This window comes from Rousettus aegyptiacus, unplaced genomic scaffold (genome assembly GCF_014176215.1).
Source record: "Rousettus aegyptiacus isolate mRouAeg1 unplaced genomic scaffold, mRouAeg1.p scaffold_m13_p_6, whole genome shotgun sequence".
In the NCBI taxonomy this organism is placed as follows: Eukaryota; Metazoa; Chordata; class Mammalia; order Chiroptera; family Pteropodidae; genus Rousettus; species Rousettus aegyptiacus.
Window position 1 is genome coordinate 94,824,017 of NW_023416309.1, and position 23,204 is coordinate 94,847,220.

At 50.1% G+C, this 23,204-nt stretch overlaps 1 protein-coding gene across 1 annotated transcript; it reads right to left on the reverse strand.

Moving 5' to 3' along the window:
- Window positions 1–269: 269 nt before the first annotated feature.
- SGCA (sarcoglycan alpha) lies at window positions 270–10,609 on the reverse strand. Its single transcript, XM_016158546.2, has 10 exons — window positions 10,462–10,609; window positions 9,430–9,549; window positions 9,175–9,329; window positions 8,929–9,001; window positions 8,444–8,642; window positions 7,047–7,209; window positions 5,954–6,162; window positions 5,700–5,726; window positions 727–919; window positions 270–461 (listed from the first exon to the last, which is right to left on the reverse strand). Exons 1-9 carry the CDS (start codon window positions 10,496–10,498, stop codon window positions 739–741), a joined length of 1,164 nt encoding a protein of 387 aa, XP_016014032.2. The 5' UTR covers window positions 10,499–10,609; the 3' UTR covers window positions 270–461; window positions 727–738.
- Between the last annotated feature and the right edge of the window lie 12,595 nt (window positions 10,610–23,204).

Below are 23,204 nucleotides of genomic sequence, written 5' to 3' on the forward strand. Positions count from 1 at the left end.
TTGGGTTTGAACCCAAGCTCTACCACTTGCTTGCTCTGTGACCTTATCATTTATTCACCCTGGGCTTCAGTTTCCTTATCTATAAAATGATCCAATAATTCCCTTGCTGTCAGATTCATGTAAGGATTAAGACGAGGGTCACATATAGCAGTTTCCTCTTTCTTCCAGAGAACTTGAGAAAATAGCGAAATGCCTCTGAGGGCAACCAGGGGCAGTGGGCCGCAGGGTGGCAGGAGGCTGCTGAGAAGAAGGCAAGGCAGCAAGGGATGTGCAGAGCGGCAAGCGTTTATTCTGGGGATGCTGACCCCAGATACCCCCACTGCCCCCACCTCCATCGCTCTGCTTGTTCCAAGCCTGGGGTCCATCAGGCCAGGAGCCAAAATCAGAAGGAAAGATGCGGCCCTGGGTGGTGGCTGCTCTTTGAGTTGGGGGGAGAAGAAAGAATGAGGCCAAGGCTGGAGCTGGAACGGCAGAGGAAAGATCGAGTGAGGAGCTGTGAGGTCCAGGCCCTGGTTCTCCTGCCTTCCCCACCCTGACCCTCCGACCCCGAGCTTGGCATTAGGAGGCATAGCCCTGGCACTGCCGAGCCCCCCGCCCCTCCACATTGCTGCCCCAGACATGCGCAGGTCTGTGTGCCCCTCCCTTGACTTCCCTCAGCCCCACCACCTGCTCCAGCCTTGAGAGGGAGGCTGCCTTGTTCCGAGAAACAAGCCCAGACAGACCCACCTGGGCAGACCCTCAGTGCTGGTCCAGGATGAGGGGCACCTGGGCGCTGTCCACCTGGGGAGGCAGCCGCTCGCCTGTGCGCACATTGAACATGGGCAGGGTGGAGAGTGGCCTGGGCACCTCTCGGCTAGCTGCCATCTGTCGCAGCTCCTCCGTATTCCCGCGGATGGTGCAATGGTGGACCATCTGGATGCTGGGGGCAGAGGACCAGCAGAGTCATCAGCCCTGGGAATCAGCCCCTCGCCCCACTTTGGGGGCGCAGCTTGGTGCTGCCTCTGAGCCATCCTACAGTCTTCCCCAGTTGTGTGGGAAGAGACTCCCATGCCTGATGGGTAGCAGGGAAGGGCAAACAGGAAATTGTGGTCCCCGCTCAGTGCCCAGTGACTGAGGCAGGGGTTCTGGGTGCACGTAGCCTGGATCCAAAGCTGTGTGTCCTTCGCAAGTTGTTTCACCGCTTTATGACTCAGTTTCCTCAACTTTAGAATGGGGCTAACAATCCTACCTCTTAGGATTGTTGTGAGGATTAAATGGGTGTTTAGAAAAGTGCCAGGCACATGGTAAGAGCTCTTGAGATACTAAGACATGAAAAGATACCCACAGTGGATATATATTTCCAGAGACCAGTGTTTACTGGGCTTTGTTTTCTGTTTTTATATCTTGAGGTACCTCTAGGTCCCTTCTAGCACTCAGCTCCCTCCCCCAATACTCCCTCCCACCATTGATCTTCCAACTCTCCTTCCCGCCCCATCCCCTTCTTAGACTGGCAAATCTACATCTTCCACCTTTTCTCCCCTCCTAGCTTCTGCCCAAGCTGTTTCCTCATGTCCTGTCGGGCCTTGACTATTTTATTCTTTGGCTCCTCAAGCCTGTCCTTTTCTCCCTTTGTACCCTGACCCCTCACACCCTGCCCCAGTCGGCCCCCAGCGCTGACTAGCTCCAGAGTTTTGTTTCCTGGTCTTTTTTTCAATCCGAGCCTCCTGGAGGTCTGCACCAGGCTCCAGCCTCAACAGGCCTAAAACCCCAGCAGCGAAGCGAACCGAAGGCCACATCCTTTGGAAAGTCCTTCCTGAGCTCTAGCACCTGTTTTTCCTCAGAAGGCTAACACTATGCTCATTGGATGTTTTCATGGACTTGCTTTCTGCTGCCCAGGGGCAGGCTTCAGTTCATGCTGAGAAGCAGGGTAGCACAATGGTTAAGCATGGAGACTTGCTTTGGGTTCGCATATGAGTTCCACTGCTTACTGGCTGTGTGATCTTGTGCAAATTACTGAATCTCTCTGTGCTGCTGTTTCCTCGACTGTAATGCAGTTGTTGTATGAATTACATAAGTTAATACAGGAAAAACACTTGGAATGCCTCCTGGTCAGCATGTAGCAAGTGGTAGCTATTATCATAGGGAGCCTTCAATTGCTATTATTATCAGTGGTGTCATTTTATTACAGTAGGCCCAATTGGCCTCCAGTGGAGGGATGACTCCAAACTCTTTTACAAGAACCCATCCACATTTGTGGGGCCTCACCTGGAGACATTTTTTTAGACTACCTGGTTGCCAGGTCCGACAGACAACCCTAACTTTTCATTACAAACAATAAGAATTGGTTTTCTTAACGGGGTGGGGCCCTAGGCAGGGCAGAAGCAACCCTACCTGCAACTGGGTTATGGGTCACCTGGAGGAGGGTGAGCAATGCCACCCATGTCCAAGCCTCAGCGAGTGGAGACAGGCTCCAGCTAGAGCCGGGGGATTAGAGTGGAGGAAGGATTCCCCAGCTCCACACTGCATGGGCCACACTCCTCCTGGTGGAGTAGGACCCAGTCCTGCCTGGCTGGCAGGAGGAGGTGGAGTCCCCCTCGAAGGCTAGGGGAGGGTCAAAATGAGCTCTTGAGCCTGGAATTTGGCAAGCCGAGTTGTCCAAAACACAATTTTCCATTCCCAGGCAAGGGGAGACTGAGGGGGAAAGAGAGCAAGAAGTGTGTGGATGCCGAGGGCTGGGGGCAGCCAGGCAGGTAATGCCCCTGTGGGGGAAGCGCTTCGGTTAATAGGCTCCTCCCTCACCTCAGCCCCACATCTGGGTCTCATTACTCTGACAACACACACAGGTGGGAAAATGTTCTGGGAATGTTTTTCCACAGCATGAGCAGAAGCCAGAACCGAGGTGCCTTCCCCCATAGTCTTTCCACATGACCACTTGGGCAGACGAAGGAATGGGCAGCCTTCCTATACACACACACACACACACACACACACACACACACACACATGCACGCACGCACACACGCACACACACAAACACACATGCACGCACGCACACACGCACACACACACACACTCTGCTACGCTACTAGGACACAGCCCCTTGAGCTCTGCTCCGGCACATGGACTACAGGAGATGGCCGCTGTGCCCGCATGACTTCCCAACCGGTAAAATCTGACATAGGTGAAAAGAGAGCCACAGAATCACAAATTGTGGACAATTTGAAAATGGTAGGCATTGAAAAGCAAAAAAGGAAAAGAAAGAAAAAGAATGAGAGGAAGGAAGAAGGAAAGAAAGAAGAAGAAAAAAAAAAGAAGAAAAAGGAAGAAAGAGGAAGGAAGGAAAGAAGAAGAAGAAGAAAAGAAAGAAAAGAAAGAAAAGAAAGAAAAAAGAAAAAGAAAGAGAGAAAGAGAAAGAAAGAAAAGAAAGAAGAAGAGAGAAGAGAGAGAGAAAGAAAGAGAAAGCAAGCAAGCAAGCTTATAGAAATAAATCAACACAAAATCCAAACCAACAAGGGCTAATATCGCGCATGGTAAAAATGATTGTCAATTCAAAATTGAGGGAAGAAGCAGATTTTCCTGACACCATCGGAACTGCAAAGCTGACTCAAGAAAGCTGGATGTGCTGAAAATAACTGGTCAGAAGAGAATATCCACAGTCGCAATGGAAGACGATATGATTGATCAAATTTGGCACAGGCCAAAAAACTTGAGGAATAAAATCCCCGTTGTAAAGTTTACATAGAAAACCACTGATTCCCCATGAGAAAAAAGTTCCAATAAATAAAAATGAAAATAGGCGGGACAAAGTCCATTCGTTGCTTTGTACAGAAAATTGATCAAGGAATTAAATTGACTTAAGTAGATGAAGGAATTACATTCTTTTCACTCTGGAAATTTATTCCCCTTAAAAATTCATAAATGTTGGTATCATTCTGATTCTAAAAATGTTGGTACTCCTCAACCCAGTGGGTTGAGATGGTGGGGTAACAATGATGGGTTTAAAACTGGGGTCTCAGAACACCTTGGAATGGGTGGGCACTCATGTATATATGCAAACGCATAGGCGCACACACACCTGTGGACTCCCCCACTGGGCCCACACAGCCACTTATTCTCAGGGTACCTGGCATGTCAGATGCCCAGACTACCTGGTATCTCCTATCTACCTCTCCCAGGAGGGAACAATGGGGCCACTGTGACCCTCGCAGGATTCTAGTGGCCTCACAATGTCCCCCTGAGGTCACCACAGAGATGACCTTACCACCCCCTGCACCCAAGGCACAAATCTGTGGAGGCCAGCGTGGGTGATCATCCTTGGTCCTCCTCCTGGCTAGAGCCCTACGAGGAAGCCTCTGAAGGAAACCAGGAACTGGGAGGCACCTTATCCACTGAGAAACAACCTAGTGGAGACTGCCAGCTGCCATCCTGGAGGCCCTCGCACCCAGTTCCCTTCACCCACCCCAGGGAGAGATGCAGAAAGATACTTCGCTACCACCCTCAACTACACCTTCGGCCTCGAAGAGTGTCCTGGGTGCAGGCCGGCAGGCCAGCATGTCAGGAGTCCCTAGCAAGAGTGAGACTGGGTACCGCGCCTGCCCCAAAGTCCGCCGGAAGCCCAGCATATCCAAGGTGATCCTCAGGGTTATGGCGGACAAGGGGGAACACAGCCGCGTGTCCCTGAACACCCTGAAGAACGCTCTGATCGCCACGGGCTACAACATGACCCGCAATGCCTGGCGCCTCAAGAAAACACTCAAGGGGCTAGTGGACAAAGGCATGCTCAAGCAGGTGACTGGCAGGGGCACTCTGGGCTCCTTCCGCATGGGCAAGAAGTTCGCCTCCAAGTTCAAGCCCAAGGCCAAGAGACAGCAGAAGAAGCAGCAGCACCAGCCTGGGCAGCGCCGGTCTGGGCAGCGCCGGTCTGGGCGGCGCCGGTCCGGGCAGCACAGGCTGTCCCTGAGCTCCAAACAGGGACATAAGCGGCTGGTCAAGGGGGCTCGCAGAGTGGCCAAGTGTCGCCGCAATTAATGAGGCAGGCCTGGCAAGCAGGCAGAGGGGCCAGGCCCGCCACAGGCTCAGTGCTGTGAGAATAAAAGGAGCCTAACTTATTTAACACCTGCCTCCTGGAATCTTTGGGGTTCGAGGAAGTGGGAAAGGAAGCGGGCTGGGGCACAGAGGAGGGATAAGGCCAGGGGTGTGGGAAACCTGGGCAAAATAAGGGTGACATGGATTTGGGAAGGGCTGGGGAAATTGAAAAAGTCCACAGGCATTAGCTGGTCCAACCACATCACAGGTGGAGAAACTGAGGCCAGACGGGGTCACAGTAATTGTGTGGCAGAACCCAGTTGTGAGTCAGGACAGTAAACCAAGCGCCTGACTTACAGGGAAGTGTGTGTGGGTTTGCGTGTGTTGAAAGGCTCTTACTTAAGTTGCTCTTCAAATCCTTTCCCCTAGACTGGCAGTAGACCCCTGACGCCTGGTCAGTTCCCCTCCCCTGTCCCATCTCACCTTAGGCTCTTCCACAGAGACTAGATAACGAGAAGGCCAGGCCAGGATAGGTCATGCCCAGCATCCAGCCAGTCCAAGGCTAGAGTTCAGAGGCCAAGGGTAGCCTCCATCATCCCAGCAATCCGGTTAGTCTATGCCACTCATGGAGGTTAAAGGGTCCAGTGCAACAGTGTGGGGGGCTCCCAACCCATCCCCAGCTTTTCCTTACTCACTCAGAGGTGGCCAGATCTCTCTTCAGCCTGCAGAAAAGCAAAGGGAGAAATTAACTCTTATCCATCATCCCTTCCCGGTGCCAGGCAGAACCCGGGCCCTGAGCCACCTAGAAAGCGGTCCCCACCTTTTTCCTGGCTGAGTACCCCATTCCCCGAGGGGGTCTGGGTCCCCATGCAGCACAAATGTCGCAAAAAGTACCACAGACTGAGCGCCAGCCACACTGTCCTCCCAGTCCTCTGTCCCCCACACTCACCGTCCCTCCCGCCGGCAGCACATGATGTAGGCCAGCAGTAGGGTGAGCAACAGGGCCACCAAGAGAGGTACCAGGAGGGTGACCAGCGCATCAGTCAGGAAGTCTCGGGCTGTGGCCTCAGTGGGTGGGCAGAAGAACGGGTCATGCTCCAGGATCCCATCGCCCGGAGTGGGCACCTCATCTGCAGGCTCTGGTACCAACTTATCCACCTGCTCAGAGAGCCCAGGGTTGACTCAGGAGCAGCTGGCTGGACAGAGACCCCTGGGGGGACAGGGCAGGAGGGCCGGGGCACCACTTCTTACCACCTCATGCCTGCCTCTCCCAGCTCAGGCGACCAAGCAGGATAAGCACTGGACTAAGAGCCAGGAGAGAAATTCTCAGAGAGGCAGGACCATAGGACGGTTAGAGCACAGCTCTATGGTCCGACTGCCTAAGTTTGAATCCTGACTCAGACACGTATGTCACTGGGATAACTTGGTGCCTCAGTTTCCTCACCTGTAAAGTCGGAATGCTAATAGTGGTACCTGTCTCCTGGGATGGTCATAAGGATAAAACATGTTGAATGTATAGTGCCCAGCACTTAGCAAGTGCTCAAGACTGTTGTTGATTACCAGTCCCTGGCTGTGCTGTTGGTCAGTTCACAGGAACAGGGTACACTAGGGACCTTGGATACCTCAGCTCAGTCACCAAAGAGCAGTGAGTGGTGAAGGTGAACATCTCTGGTTTATAACGAACAGCTATCTGTCCGTTACCGCGGGCGGATGAGCTAGGTGACACCTCAGAAGAAAGCCGACAGAGCTGCGACCCCTTGGCAGAATCAAGGCTGTGGAACGGCTCTGTGGAAGTGGTTTTTCTAGCTGTTAGGTCGGGCACTTTGGGAACTTCAGAAGCCAAGAGAGCCCTTGCCTGGGTTGTGGACTCTGTCGCTCTCTTGTGGGAGAAAGTGGAACTTGTGTGTGGGATGCAGTGGGCGAAAAGAGAGGATGGGGATAATCAGAGAAAGAAATAGAGGGGCTGGGATGGGAAGGGGAGGGAGGGGACTGTGATGGGAGCCATGCTCCGTCCCCACCCTAGAGCCAGGGTCCCTCCTCACCAGAGACACATTGCACCAGTCAACGCGGAAGTGAGGTGCCAAGGTGTCGTAGCAGGACAGAAGCGGAGGCTGGCCCTGGGCACAGCGAGCATGGCTGTCGGGAGACGCCACCATCTTCAGGCAGGTGGAGAAGGGTGAGGCAGAGCCCACTTTGATGTACACCCTGGGCCCAGATAGAAGCCACTGTCAGCAAACTGGGAGGGTATCACTGAACACTGGAGATTTGGAGGTTACAGGGGTCCCCTGCGATCTGGGGTTATGGTGAGAGGATACAGGACAGCCCAGTCTCGCGGGGGGAGCTTATTTCCCCAGGAATGTCCTTTGAAGGCTGGACATTCAATGCCCTCAAGGGGCACAGGAAATGTGGAGTTTAGGATGACAAGGGTTTGGGTGCAGGAAGGGCAAGAAGGAGACGAAAGGGCAACCAGCGGGAAGAGGACAGTAGAGTAAACCTGGGAGGTAGAGACGGGCGTCGTGAGGCGTGTCTGCAAGTTTCCCAGTAAGCATCTTCACCGAAAGCATTTTCACCACATAGCTAATTGACCATAAGGTAATTGAACTGATTGGCAGTTTGGTATACATCCAGCAAATTTAATATTTTCTGTCAGTTTGGTTTTATTTCTCCATTGACAAGGTTCTCACGGTACTCCTGTTTTATATTGTTTAAATCTTAATCTTCATCATGGTCTATACTGTGTGCCGAGTAGATGCGGTGGTCTGAAAATAATGGATAATAACAACTATGCGTAAAGCCTGATTGCACACTCTACTTGAAAATGATCATCTCTGTTGGCGAGCCCTTCGGGGAGCACAGTCATCCCTCTCACCTGTCACAACCACGTTCACCAAGCCATTTAAATATGAGAGAAGCAGCCACTAATTCACAAGTCTTCGAGAGCATTAATTATCGACTCTTTAGTTGGAAACTGATACTTTTCTTAACGAAGGAAGGAATTTTAGCAGAAAAGAAAAAAAGTGCGATGTCAGACAAAACGAATCAACAAGCTACACACACACACACACACACACACACACTCGCACAGATGATAATACTTTGAAAACAATGTATTTTAATTTTTTGCTATAAAGTCTTGTTATTTTTTTCATGTTTCATTCTGTCTTTTTTAATGTCCTCCTTTTTCGCTCTTTTATCTTTTACAGTGAAATTGCCTTATGATCAATTAGTTATGCAGTGAAAATGTTTGCAGTAAAATGCTTGCAGTCAAAATGCTCATAGCAAAGATATCTGGCAAAAACTACCTAGAATCATGTGAGGAAGCATGAAGATGGGTAAAGCCCTACCTGGAAATTAAGGAGACCTGTGTTCTATGCCCACCACCCAGACAGAAGGCAAGCTGCCTCCTCCTTCAGGAAGCCCTCCTGGGTTTCATGCTTACCCTTCCTTGCGACCTTCGATGGGAAGAGGGACACGGCCCCCACGGTCCAAGGCAGAGGTGATATTGAGAAGCTGGAACGCCCCAGGCTCCCAGAGGCCCCCCAAAGCTATGAGGAAGCGGCTGGCAGGTGTCGAGGGCAGGACCTCCTCCACATCATGGCTGCGCACCAGGAACTCAGCCTGGTATGGCAGCAGGGGTCCTGGAAGAGCCAGGTTGGCACCTCAGGATGCGCCCAGTCCTACATGGATTCTCCCCAAGCCTCCTCTGACTCAAGCTCCTCCTTATATCCCCTCAGACTCCTTCCTTCCTCCTGACACCCCATACATCACAGGCCCCAAATATCCTTCCTTAACACTCACAGACGACTGTCAGCCGAACAGCCAAGAACGCAGCTGCAGAGGCTTTCCAGGATGCCCTGCATCCCACTGCTCATCAAGCCTCCCCTTCCACACACACCCTTCCAGGTGGGGCAGGGCAAGTGGTACCTTCTGGGTCCCCAATCAACAGCACCAGCCTCTGCCGGGTGGTGTCGAAGCTGTCCCGGTTGTAGGCTGTGACCTGGAGAGGACGGGGAAGAGGGCCCAGACGTGAGGTTAGGGGAGGAAAGTGGTACAGTTGGGACCTGGCAGGAGAGGACTGAGCTACTACCAAATTAGGGGCATGTGGATAATGTGCAGGAACGTGAACTAACACCCACATGTGACACAGCCCACTGGGGTCCCTGCTGGTACCTCGATGACCTGGCGTCCTCGATCTTCCAGGGTGGGAGTACCATAAAGGAAGCCAGGGTGGTGGGGGCTCCGCTGCGTATAGCGTAGCCACCGCGGCAGGTCTGGGTGTCCCTGGAGGTGAGCATGGTAGGTGACAGGGATGGCGGGTGGGATAGCTGGTGGAAGAGAGGAGAAGGGGTTGGAGGCACAAGGAGCTTTCACCAGCCCCAGCCCAGGCACCCCCAGCCCATGCCGCTGCCCATCAGGCCTTCTCACCAACGTGCTCAGGAAGATGCAGGAAGGTTTCATGGTCCAAGGTATGCACAAAGATGCGGCCCACGAGGGGGTGCAGAGTGGTCTGCTGGGCCTTGGTGCCCCGCAGCCCTGCCAGGAGGCCTAAGGAGACCCCGCAGCCCCCAGACACAGACCAGCCTCAGCCCTGGGACTGGGATATGCACCCCTTCCCCCTGGCCCCACGTCCCTGGTGCCCCTCAAGGACCAGGACTGGGAGAATTGTGTGAGAGAAAGGGGCTTCTTTGCTGGCTCCCAGGAAAGGACGGAATGGGGCCCCGTCGGTGCCGCACACTTTAATCAGTGATGGGACCTGGAGCTTTGTTTGGTTTGGATTCGTGGGAGCCCCCCACTCCTCATTTTAGGTCCAGTGAGCAGGGCCTGATGTTTGACTGAGAGAGGTGTGGGATTTCTGGTGTGGGATGTGTGTCGTGTACTGCGTGTTGTGTGTGTGTGGCGGGGGGCGCGGGAGGAGGATGGATAAGGGCACTTGGAAAAGACCCCAGTGCTGAGTGGGAGCCTAGAAGGGTGGTGGAAAGGGAAGGAGCCTTTAGAGGAGGGGGATAGCCATTCTGGGGCCCCCACCCACCTCCCCTGATATACAAGGGGAAAAGGGGCCTGCACTAGAGCTGAGCACAGGGGTTCCTGAGGCCCAGAGAAAGTACTTGCCCCAGAGGGCACTGCACCTTCCCAGGGCCAAATTTAGCCCAGACCTAGAAAGAAACCAGCCTGGTCAGCGCATTAAAGGGCCTGTGACACTCTGGGCCTGTGCTATCAGACCCACCCTGGCCTAGGACACCTCACCCTGCCGAGCTCCCAGCTCCCACATCCAGGGCCCAGTCTCCAGCCCTAGTTCCCTGGAACCCCACAGCAGCAGCATTAATGTCCCAAAGTCCTTCTGACCCCTCCCTCACCCCTGAGACAACTCCCCGGAGGAACTTCCTTTAATTCTATGTCATCACTGCTAAATTCCACCCCCTCATCCTAGGCCTCTCCCTGAAGAAGGCCCCAACTTGCCGGCAAGAAGAGGAATCCAGATCAGTGCGGCTGCCATGGCTGCCCAGGCCTGGCCAGCCCCGTGAGTGACAGAGACAAGAGCAGGGAGGAGGGGTGGGAGGAGGGACAGGGAGGTGTTCCAGAGCAGCTGGGCCCCAGTGGGGCGCTCCCCCTCCCCACCCAGAGCAGGCACTGAATCTGGGGTGGACACCCTCCTCACGTGACAAGGTCCTTCCAGTCAGCCCTTTCCAGTAACCAGAGTAGTTTTCTAAACCACGAACCTGACAACCTTAGGCCCCCCTTAAAACCCTAATGTCTTCCACTGCCCTGAGTTCCCTAGTTGCTGGTGGCCTTCAGACTCTTCTTATACTTGGCTATCCTGCCTAGAATCTCCTTCTCTACCCTGACTGCACGCGCACGCACACACACACACACACACACACACACACACACACACAGCCCCAGGCTTCAGCCCAACCTCATTCTGCTGCCCCCTGACCTGATATACTCTCCTGGGGCTGCTCACCTTTGCTCAAGCTGTGCCTTCTGCTTGGACTTCCCTTCTTGTCCTTGTCCATCAGGTAAACATTCACTCACCATTCAAAACTCAGCAAAGGCATCCTATGATCCCTGAAGCCCTTCTGTCCTGCCCTAGGCCAAGCTGGGTGGCCCTGAGCCCCCATCACAGCCCAACCACACCACTTTCTAGGATGGACTAGGATCTCATTATTTCTAGATCCCTGGACCTGGGCCTGACAACTAGCAGGTGTAGGGGGCTAGATGATAGCTTCCTCAACAGCACGCAAGGGCCCCACTCACCCAGCCCTTATTCCTAGACCAAGCACTCCCAACGCTTACCCCGGGTATGAGAAGAGAGCGGTCTGGAAAGGACCAGCCAGGAAGAGATGGTGGGGAATGGGGCACAGGCTCGGAGGCCTGCAGGCCCGGACATGACTCCACCTTGACCACTTACTGGAGATGCAGCCTTGAGAGAGTCAATTGCCTTCTCTAGGCTCTGTTTCCACAACTACAGACTGGCAAGAATAGTGCTCATCTCTTGGTGTCTTTGTGTAGCACCCACAAAATCACGACTTTAGCATACGTTAACGGAGCACCTGCCATGTAGCAGGCACTGAGGATGCAGAGGTGAACAGACCCCTGCCCATGTGGGGCTTGCATGCTGGCGGGTAATGACAGCTACATGCTGAGGGTTGGACACATATTTATGTGGAGTAACTCATTCCATCCCACAGCAGTTCCACGAAGCAGGTGTTATCATATTATTGTCCCCATTTCACAGATAAGAAAACTGAGGCACAAGGGCTGTGAAACTTCCCCAAGGCCACACTACTAGCCAGCTGAATGCATGTAAAGCACTCAGCCCAGTCAAGACTCAATCCATGGCACCACTTCCCCTTCCTTTCTGCATCAGCCAAAGGATCCTAGTCCCGGTGTGAAAAGGGCAGAGTGCCCTCCTCCCTGGAGCAGGCAGAGGGGCACCCTCCCCAGAAGCCCTGAGAAGGAGGCAGGGGCCCATGGATACCAGTGTTCCAAAATTTTTGGTGTCTATGTGAGCATCCCTCCTGACCTTGAAACAAAGGGCATTGCCACCTCACCCCCATAACCAAACACCCAGGCAAAGACACCTAGGACCTGCTCTGGGTCAGGCCTGAAGGAGTGAGTGTTGGCCCGTAAATTGGGGTGCCTGGTGAGCAGGTTTCTTAGTCCTTGTCTCTTCCTCTCTCCCCCCAAGCGGTGGTCCCACCCGTCCCCAGCAAATTTCAGAGTTAGCGTCCATTCAGGCTCTCAGGCAAGGCAGTGTTTGTCCCAGAATCACCTTAGCACCTCTCTGCCTTCTCAGAGATGGAAGGCAAGAGGGAGAAAGGTTCTGGAGGCAGATGGAGACTCAGAAGGCTCTGGAGGAGCAGGCAGAGGTGCCATAGCCTGGCCAGCCGCCCAGGCCTCGGCCCCTCAGCAGCTCCTTGTGACTCCCTCCTGCCCCCCTGCTGCTTCCCCCTGCTATTTTTAGAACTACCCACTCATACCCTCAGCTGTCTTAAGGTGGCAGTGCCCGAACCCAGTGCCACCAAACCCACAGAAGCCAGCCTTCCTTACTGATCCTTCTCTGCTTCCCCAAAACCAGAGGAAACAGAGACTATGTCAGGAACCAGATGGAAGTCCCCTAAAAGTCTCCTCTGGCCCCTCAGGGGACCTCCCCACCTCAGAACTGTCTAAATTTGCAAACTGCTGCTGTAACACTCAGCACCTTCTACTCGTTGGGGCCTGAATGTCGGGAAGAGGGGGTCACAATGTCTTTAAATGTATTTTAGAAATTTTTAAAATAAGACAAAAGTATACAGATTAACATAATGAGCCCCCACATATCCATCACCCAGCTTCAACAATCATCAACTTATGGCCAGTCTCATTTCATCTATACCCCTTTCCATTTTTCCCTATTTCATTGCCTCTGTCAATATTCCAGTGTGTACCTTTGAAAGAGAATGATTCTTTTTTAACATAATCACCATTATTATACTTAGTCACACGATGAGACCTCGAAGTTAATAATAATTCCTCAATACAAGATCTCTAGTGTTCAAATTTCCAATTTCTCAGAAATATCATTTTGTTTTATTTTTTTACAATTTGTATGAATCAGGATTCATATAAGGTGCACACATGGAAACTGGTTAACAGGTCCTTTTTAAATCTCTTTAAATCTGTAAGTTCCTGCTCTAACTCTAAATCTCTCTCTCTCCCCCCTCCCCTGCTCCTTAAGGGAGCCAGGTTATTTCTTGCGTAGTTTTTTCCACAGTCTGGATTTTGCTGATTGCATCTCTATGATCTTCTTTCCCGTGTTCCTCTGACCTCTGTACTTCTTGTAAATTGTATTTCCTGCACATTGTTATTTCCCATCAACTGTAGTTGGATGAAGAGTCCTGATCAGGCATAGGTCCCACTTTCTTTGGCAAGGTCACTTCATAGGTGACAGTATCGCTTCTTCCATTCACGGGCACAGCAGCCATTGATGCTCTCAGTGCCTCATCCATCCACTCATTTTTTTTTTAAACAAAATGATGATATTCAAATTCAATCACCCCTTCCTTTATTAGCTGGAATAATTCTAGACAGAAAAACTGCCCCTCACTTACTATCTGGTTACTGAGTGGTTTACAGCACATACAGGGAAGACAGGATAAATGTTTGACTCTGTTCCTGTATTTACCAATTTCCAAATAATAAGTTGGTTCCCTAGCACCCTTCAAATTGTGACCAATTAGCTTTTTTGAAAAAGTATAATTATAACTTTATGGCCTGAAACACATTTGATTGCTTTATTTTATTGCTACTGGTATCCCTCCTAGTGCTAAGTTGTCCCATCTTGAGCTCTGCTTTGGTCGTCACCAGTTGGAGCATCCATCTGGGGTCAGGCCTCTGCATCTCAGCCTTGTTCCCCAAAGCCCAGCCCTGGTTCCTCTTTCCTCTGCTTAACTTCTGCCACCTCAAGACCTGTCCTCAGCTAACTGGGTCTCTGTCCCTGCTACATTGCCATCCCCACCTGCCTCCCTAGCTTTCTGTCGGATCAGATCTCGGCCCCGTCAGTGTCTCAATTTAATCCCTCTGGTTCTTTGTCCCTGTCTCTCCCCATCTCATCGAATGTTTGCTGAATGAATGATTGATTGAATGCATGCCTCTTCTCTCCCAATTCTCTCATGCCACTTCCGTCTCTATGAACCTGTGTTTGGATCTCCGAAGGCCATATTTTCATCGTCTGCATCTAAAACGGGGGATTATATGTTGTCATGAAAGACAAAGGAAAGAGAATCTCGTCGTTGTGATCTGATTGTCGCATCTGCCTCCCAGACCCCACCCACATCTTTCTCCGCCAGCCTCCTCGCAGCCCCCAGCGCAACAACAAAGGGTGCGAGCTGTCAGTTCGCCACAAGAGGGCGCGTTCTCGGCTCTAGCCAGGATCTGCGCCTGCGCAGTTTTGGGGCGGGGCGTGGGCGGAGAGACGGGTTGGCGGCGGAACGCCCCGCTGGGGGTTGGGAATGCGCGTCAGAGGTTAGGGCTGTGCGCGGCGATTCCAGAGGGAGTCGAGTTGAGGGGAGGAGGGGTCCCTCACCCTTTAGCAGTACCTCGTCCTCCCCTTCCGGGTCCCGAGGATGTTCTTCCAAACAGAGAGGGGAACCAGCATGGAGGCAGGAGGCTGGATACAGTGCCCTCTTCCTCACCACCTATATCAACCCTCAGACACCCAAGGACATTTCCTCCCCTCCCCACATTTGGGAGCACCAGCCTGAGGACCTATGTGTACCCAGAATCATCCTTCCTTCTTATTGGTAGACTTCAGCCTTCAAAGGGGTGTCTTGAGTCATGATTCTGAGAATGCCAGACCATCCCGGGCCAAACTTTTTAGCTTACAGGAGAAACAAGAGGAAGGAATGTCTGTGGTCCCACAGTACAGTATTCTCACAGTAGGTCTCTGGATGTGGGGCCCAGAGCCCTTTCCACCGAGACATTCCCTCTCTATAAAGAGAGGGTAACAAGGATCGACAAGGTAATGGAAGCGAAACTGCTTTGTAAACTGTAAAGCTCTGGAGAAAGTAAGGGGTCTTTTATTTATTTGTAACTGACAGCGCAAGGCAATAGCTGTCCAGGGCCAGCCCACTGGTACAGCCTGAGAGCTGGGAGAAGGCAAGTTTTGAAGCCACTGCTCAGTAACAGAAGGATTAGGAAAGTAAAAGAAACAATCTCTGACATGTTTTTTTACAGATGTATGATTTATATAGACAATCCAAGAGATTGTACAGGCATGTTATTGAGTTATTATGAGAGATCAGCAAGGTTGCCGGACAGAGATTAATATCCCAGTACAGGTAAAATACAAAGTTCAACAGTGTTTTATACATGAGCAATAATTTATTAGAAACTAATAAATTATTTCTTTTTTAAAAGAAATAATTTACAATAAAATGAAAATTGTACAGAACTCAGAAAAAAAGCTTAGACATTTAAAGATATTTGGGAAGAAAAACTATAGACTATAAAACTATAAAAACTATAGGCTATAAAAAGAATAAATTGGGAGATGGAGAGATGTATTAATTTTAGGGATGAGAAGCTTCAATGTCATGAAGAAAATTTCTCCATATTAATCTATCGATTCAATACAAGTCCACTAAATATTCCAACAGGATTCTTCAGAGAGCTAGGGAAACTGTTTCTAAAATTCATTGGAAGAGCAAAGGACTAAGAAAACACAAGACAATTCTGAAAAAGAATAGGTCTCTAACAGATAGCAAGACTTATTTGAAAGCGATAGTAATTAAAACGATGTGGTATTGGTGCCGGGCTAGACAAAGAGATCAATAGAATAGAGTGCCCAGAAACAGTTCCAAGCTTATGTGGTAATTTGATTTATGATGGCAGTGGCATTGCAATTCAGTGAAAGAGAATAAACTATTCAATAAAAAGTGTTGTGACATTCGGCTTTTCATATGAAAAATCTTCACATAATCCATAAATAGTAATTCCAGATGGATTAAAGACCTAAAAGTGAAAAATAAAATTTTTAAATAATTAGAAAGAAAATGTAAGAGATCTTAGGGTAGGAAAAGACTTCTTAGACAAGAAACACAATTCACAAAAGATTGATCAATTGTACTACATTACAAAACAACAACAACAACAACAACACAAAGCTTTCTGCTATGAAAATGACATTATAAACAAAGTTAAAAGACAAGCAACAGCCTGGGTGACAATATTAGCAGAACATAAAACAGATAGAGATTGGTATCCAGGATATAAAGACTGCCTACAAATCAATAAAGAAAGCACAGACCTTTTGAGTGCCACTCCAATGGCATCCTTTCCCCTCTTTCTTGCTAATAGAACCTGGGTATGATTCAGGAATCAAGAGCCTAGGTTTTGGGGGAAGCTAGGCCTTCCCTAGCCCATCATGCAGATGGTGATTGGTCTAAATATAGCAGACAATTCAGTTCCTCTGGTCAATGCTTGGTTGAGGTGTGGACATATATGCAATTCCGTGCAAGACCAGAAGGGAGATCTCCTGTGGGGCCTCTGGGAAAGAGACACTAAGAAGAAAGCATTCATTTTCTTCTGCCTCTGAACATTGCTGTCTGCATAAGACACCCAGAGCTTAGGCAACCATAATGGACCATGAGGGAGCCAATCTAAAAGGCAAGCCCAGATGATGAGGAGGGTATGGTAGAACCTGGTCTTTGATGTCACAGTTGAGCTTCTGAATTAACCAATCCTAGGACTTCTTGTTATGGGAGATAGTAAAATTCTTTTTTGGCTTAAACCACAACTAGTTGGGTTTACTATAATTTGTATCAAAAGCTGCAATAGATAGCTAAGGATATGGACATAAGCAATTTGCCTGGAGGAAACCCAGATGGCCAATGAGCACATTAAGACGCTTGACCTCATAGATAGGGAATGCAGATTCAAATAAGATACCACTTCACACCCATCAGATTGGCAAAAATAAAGTCTAACGAGAGCAGATGTTGGCAAGGATGTGGTCGAACAAGACATCACACACAAATGCTGGTGGTGAGAGCATAAATTGGTTCAGTCACTACAGAGAGCAGTTTGGCAGTCAAGTTGAAAGTGTCTGCCCTACAACCCTGGCTTTCTGCTCCTAGGTATACACTCTAAAAATGGTCCAGACAAGTACAAGTGTATTCATTGCAGTCCTGATTATAATAGCAAAACATAGACACAATTCAAATGCCTGTCAGTAGAGGAAGTGACAAATAAATTGTGGTGTATTCACATGATGAAATAATAAACAGAAATTGAAATGAACGAAAGCCATATGTATCAACATGGCTCCATTGTAAAAAAAATATGTCAAATGGGAAAAAAAAAGACAAATGATACACACAGTATGATAGTCGTTATATACATTTTAATAATACATAAAATATTACTATATGCTGCTTTATATGTATACGGAAAATATGAAATTATAGCTAGACTTAAGAAGGAAGGAAATTATGACACATGCTACGACACAAATGAACGTTGAAGACATTACGCTAGGGAAAATAAGCCAGATATGAAAAGACAAATACTGAACGATTCCATTTCTATGAGGTACCTCGAGTAGTCGAATGATGGTTGCCAGGGGCTGACATAGGAGAGAAGGACATGAGGGCTTAGTATGTAATGGGTATAGAGTTTCAGTTTCAGGAGATGAAAAATTTCTGGAGATAGATGGTAATTGATAGTTGCACAATAATGTGAATGTACTTAATACCAATGAATTGTACACAAAATGGTAAAAATAGTAAATATTATGTTATATATATTTAACAATTAAAAAAAAGTATGTGCTCTAAAGGATACATTCCAATTTGTGAGAGTAGGCAGGGCAGGCAATGGGGTTAGGGAGAGAGGAGGAGCTTCAGCTCAAACTCTCATGTTCTATTTCTTTTATATGAGAGAGCCTGAAGCAAAAATGACACAATGTTAGTATTTACAAATTGTTATGTGATTTTCTGAACTAATCTTATTTTTAAAGAAACTTTGCAAACTAAAAGTAAAAAAAAATAAATATAAATAATTTTTTAAAGAAAGAAGCAGAACTGAAGTGGCAGGAGTGGTACCCCCATCCCTCACTCCTAAGACCACATAAAATACAAGGGGCTGAGTGTGGGAGCCTGGAGAGCTGGCACCATGGAGGCTGCACCTGTGCCAGGTGCCACATCAGTGCGACAGAGCCTGGCCGAGGGAAGCTGGCAGGGGCAGGATGCTCCTTGTCTTGACTCAGGACAGTTGACCCAAAGGCTGGTGGGGAAAGGTGACTCTGAGAGCCAATCTCCTCCTCCAGCACCCAATGCATGAGATCTAGTAAGAAGATGAAAAATAGAAACTACCATCAAAACTCAGTAATGTGTATTATTAGCAGCTGGAGCAGGCAGTAGAAAGAGTTCTTCGAATCTGCTGATGACAAAATATATTGCCCAATCTTTCCGGTTACTTTTTTTTTCTTTGACCTCCCTGCATATCTCTGGGGCTCCCATAGCTATGGCTGTCTGTGTTGCAAAATACATATTTACAGGCCTTCTAAACCCCGCTAAATATAGGCTTTCTTTTAAAGCAACTGATGATTTGGAGAAATCTTTCCTCTGCCCCATCCCTTCCCTGCCCCCAACTCTCTCTCTCTCTCTCTCTCTCTCTCTCCTCTCTCTCTCTCTCTCTCTCTCTCTCTCTCATTCCTCCTTGGTCTCCCTTTTGGATCTCCAAGATGCACGGGAATTTTTCCAGTGGCACTAGAGTGAAGTGTGGAGGGTGAGTGAAAGAAAGGAGGGAGGGGCAGAGGGACACAGGCAGCAAGGCAGTCTCCCAGCTGTGGGATGACTCCAAGAAACCTCTCTCCCTGCGGAGGCAATGGGAGACTGAAGAACCAAGAGTCAGGAATGAAAAACCCTTTGGGAGGTAGAGATGGGAGGTCACCTTCACTCCAGGGGTGATTTTGAAAGATTTGGAGGAGCTATAGGCAGTGGGTGTTTATAGTGCTGAATTTCTTTTAATAGACCTTAGATGGAGACAAGAGGCCCATGTTTGCCCATGAAGACACACAGAGGGTTGCAAATACATGCCCATTTTTAGCCGTATCTGCTCATACAGGTGCGCATGTGCACACATATTCATACATGTTCAGATGCACATGCAATCAATAACAGCCGACACCACGCTCCTACTTTCTGTCAGGAGCTATTCTAAATGCTTTATGCATTTCTAACTCATTTAATCCTCACAACACTATGATGTTGGTATATTACCTCCTTTTGACTGATGCAGAATTTGTTGAAGTGCCTTAACTGGGTGGTGGCAGATTGGGAATTCTAATGAAGATAATCTGGCTTCAAAGCTCACTTTCTGCTCAACTCCACAGAAAATGGGGGAGACCCAGGATCGCCCATGCTCAGAAAACACACTCAGATATCCAAATTGAGCATTTTGAGGAAATTGAGGCCTAGGGAGTGGAAATGACTCGTCCAAGGTCACTAAGCAAGTGAGTGGAGCTAGGACTCACTTCAGACCTTGGTGAACCCTAGCCTGGTCTCTTTCCTCCAAAACCAGGTAAGTCACTTCCCTCTCCACATCTCAGCCTTCCTCATTCCCTCTGGAAAGGGATCAGCCAAGGGCCACTAAAGGCCCTCCAACACTGACATCAGGGAGTTGAGTGCAGTATGTAAAGTATGCACACACACACACACACCTTTCCATCCTCCTCGTATCATTCTAGCCTCCTTGTATCAGCCCGAGTCCCTAGCAAAATGGGACAGATAAGGAGAGTGACTGGGGCAGGAACCACTAGCTCTTTGCAAAGCAGCCGAAGGCTAGCCTCTGCTCAGATGACCATGGCCATGGAAATTCCACTTTCAGAGGCTGAGTCTCAAGGCCCCAGGGCTGGGAAGAAAAGCCAACCTTGGCTCTCAGCCAGGGCCTGACCCCAGGTCTTATCACAAATTAGGTGTCTCCCAGCCTGCATCACCCAACTTTACAGTTACACCTGGTGTTTAAAACTAGCAAGGCTCGAGGAACAGTGTCTGAGGGGCCTCATCAGATTTGGGGGTAGGTGGTAACACAGGGAGGGGCTTTATCAGGAGGAGGAGTGGAAGCGGATTACCTCTCCTATAGAAGCCTTCAGCCTTTTCAGCAAGGACTAGAAATGGCATCTCCTTCCCTGCAGGGGATCTTCTGTGTTCCAGCCACTTTCACCTCAGTGTATCCTTTCAGAGCACAGAGTGGCTAAGTGACTTGTTCAAGGTCATTCAGCTAGTAAGTGGTGGAGCCAGGATTTGAATGCTAACAGCCTAGCTCCTGGGTCAACTTTGGGAACCACTCCACCCTCTATTCCAGGGCAAAGGTAAGGAAGAAACTTCCATTCAATGGCCACCAGGCAACTTGACCATCAAGGCCTCCTCCACAAAGGACAACGGAAAAAGAAAGAATAATGAAATTACTCTGGGGTAATGAACCAGAGGAGATAGCTGGGAGTCACGGCCCAAGGAATAACAACTAGGTTTAAACCCTCCAGTCTGGATAGTAACCCTTCCAAAAGTAACTGCCTTCCTCACCCTTACTGTGTAGGGAGGTGTGCCAAATGTTTACTGTTGGAGACTGGCAGGGAGGGGAAGGAGATAACACCATTCCCCACCCATTTCCCAGGCCAATGGGCTTATTTCCAGACAGCAGGGTAGGAGTGATGGTAAAGCACTTATTGCTCCATAAAAGCTTCTTTGGGAATTCTGGCTGGGGGTGTCACTGAGCTAAGCAGGAACCCATGAAATAATAATCCCACTTATTAGTTTCAGACATCCAAGCTCTGGGCTGGCTCCACCCTCCTGCATCCCAGAGCCCTTAAAGGGGTTTCACTCTTGGAAGTCTCAGGACAAGCATCCCAAGAATTCTAGTTCACTCCAAGGTGCTGCTGGAGATGTTGTTGGGGGTCCCAGGGTCCCCGGGCCTGAAGGCTGCTTCTGAGCTCCTCTTCCCACCCTTAGGAGCCTACCTCCCACCTGGCCAGAAGCGTGGGCACAGACCCCATGGCCTGGGACCAGTTAAGATGACTCACCAAAGGGTGTGGGAGATTCTGGGCAGAACACCCAGGGGCCTGCACCCTTCTCCAATCCACACAGAACTTCTGAGGACACTCTGCCCAAACCTCCAACCCCCAGCTAGGTGAGATTTCTGTCTCACCCACTTCCATATTGGGATTGGGGGGCCTTGGGGGTGTTAAGCCTCAGACTTGAGCTTGGAAACCCAAGTGTCCCAAAGGTTGTTCCTGAAAGTGGTCTTCTAAGAAGGATTAGGTGAGAGTGGAGATTGAGGTTGGGTTCTTCACTCCGCCCCATCCCAAAATGTAAAATTAGGGAGGGGGAAGTTTCTTGGGCAGCTGGGCAAAGAAGATGCAGGTGGCCTTGGAAAGCCTAAGGTCTGGGTTTATTTCCGGCTTCAGCTCAGAACCCAGATCTTCCCTCTCACTTAGCCTCAGGCTGGCCAGCCTCAGGATCCAGTCCAGTAGTTCCTGGCCCCTCCCTGTCCCAATATTCAGGGTTCCCAGGCGGCTTCCCACACCCCATCCCCCCACGCTCTTTTGCACGTGCTGACTGGTTTATATCCCACAAAACCCACACACGCCCCTATAGTGGAGGGGTGGGAGATTTCCCTTTGACAACCCTTCTAGGTAAGGGGGGAAGAGGGTGGAAAATTGGGAAGAAGAGGAAGAGGATGGAAAGGAAGAGGGAGGGGGAGGAGGCAGAGGCCGCAGGAAGGCCTGAGATGCAGGAAGCAGCTGGGAGTGTGGGGGGGGGGGGAGGCTTTGTGCCTGAGTTGTTCTCTGGGTCCTAGGACCCACAATGTTCATCATTTTCTGTGATCTGTGGAGTGAAGCAATACATCTATTATTGGTCTCGAGTAGCGGTCCTCAACATTTTTGGCACTAGGAACTGGTACTCCTGTGCGAACCTAATACCTGGTGATCTGAGGTGGAGCTGAGGCAGTGATGCTAGTGATGGGGAGCGGCTGCAAATACAGATGAAGAAGCTTCCCTCCCTTGCCAGCCACTCACCTCCTGCTGTGTGTCCTGGTTCCTAACAGGCCATGGACCGGTACCGGTCAGTGGCCCGGGGGTTGGGGACCACCTTTCTAGAGGGTAGACCTCCACTCCCAGCCCTGGCTGGTGGGGAGGGGTAGAAAGCACCCCAGGCCCCTTGTGTAAGTGAGGGATGGGGGTAGTATCAAAAGAGCTTTCAGGGCTGCCAAGACAGAGGATGTATATAGGTCAATGTCATCCTTCACCCTTTCTTCTATACACACATACAGTGGCCAGGATCCTTTCAGAGGATCAAGATAGAGCTCTCACTGGTGAAACTTTCGCCCAAGGCCTGATCCAAAACTCTTCTTCCTATTTGAGAGGCAAGAGTGCCCTAGCAGAGGCATGAAGATAGGCATTTTTGCCCCCTCCCTTTCAGCCTGGGTGCAGAGCATGCAGGTGATAGGATACACTCTTCAGACTTTCAAAGGGCAAAGGCCAGTTTGGGTGATGAGGATGGACTCCTTTCTCCAGTCCCCTTCCTCCTCCCCCACAAGGCTAGCAACAGAGGGCCAAGGTTTCACATCTTAGAGGATGGGTGCAAAAGTTTTCCTGTGGGAAATTGTTAAAATGCAGATTCCTGGGCCCAGCCCCTGAGATTCTGCTTCACAAAGTTTGAGGAGGACCCAGAAATCTGAATGCGAACAAATTTAAAAGTGCCAAGCGATTTCGATGCTGATGGCCTTGAATCGTGCTAGGTAGCTGGAAGGACCGTGAGGGAAATGATCCTTTGCTCCTCCTCACTAACCTCCCTGCACATTTGGGATGGAGAGCCCCCCTCCCGCCCCGCCGCCCCTCACTGAGACCACTGAGGCTGGATTGCCTCCCTTCATTATTCAGTGCGGATGCCGATACGAGGACTGTGATAAGCCGCAATTAAAGGTTGGGATGGGAACACTGAAGAGGACAGGCCAGGATCTGGGGTCAGCGGAAGGCTGTCGGCGAGGGACCGGGAGGAGATACATTCGGGTGGAGGGGAAGGGGAGGGCTCACAGACGCCGGCCCCGGAAATCCGATCCCTCTAGGACCCAGAGGTGCCAGTTCCCCAGCGGCGGCGGCGAGAAGGGCAGCCGCTCGGTCTCCGGCAGCCGCCGCTCGGGCAGAGCCAGAGAAAGACCGA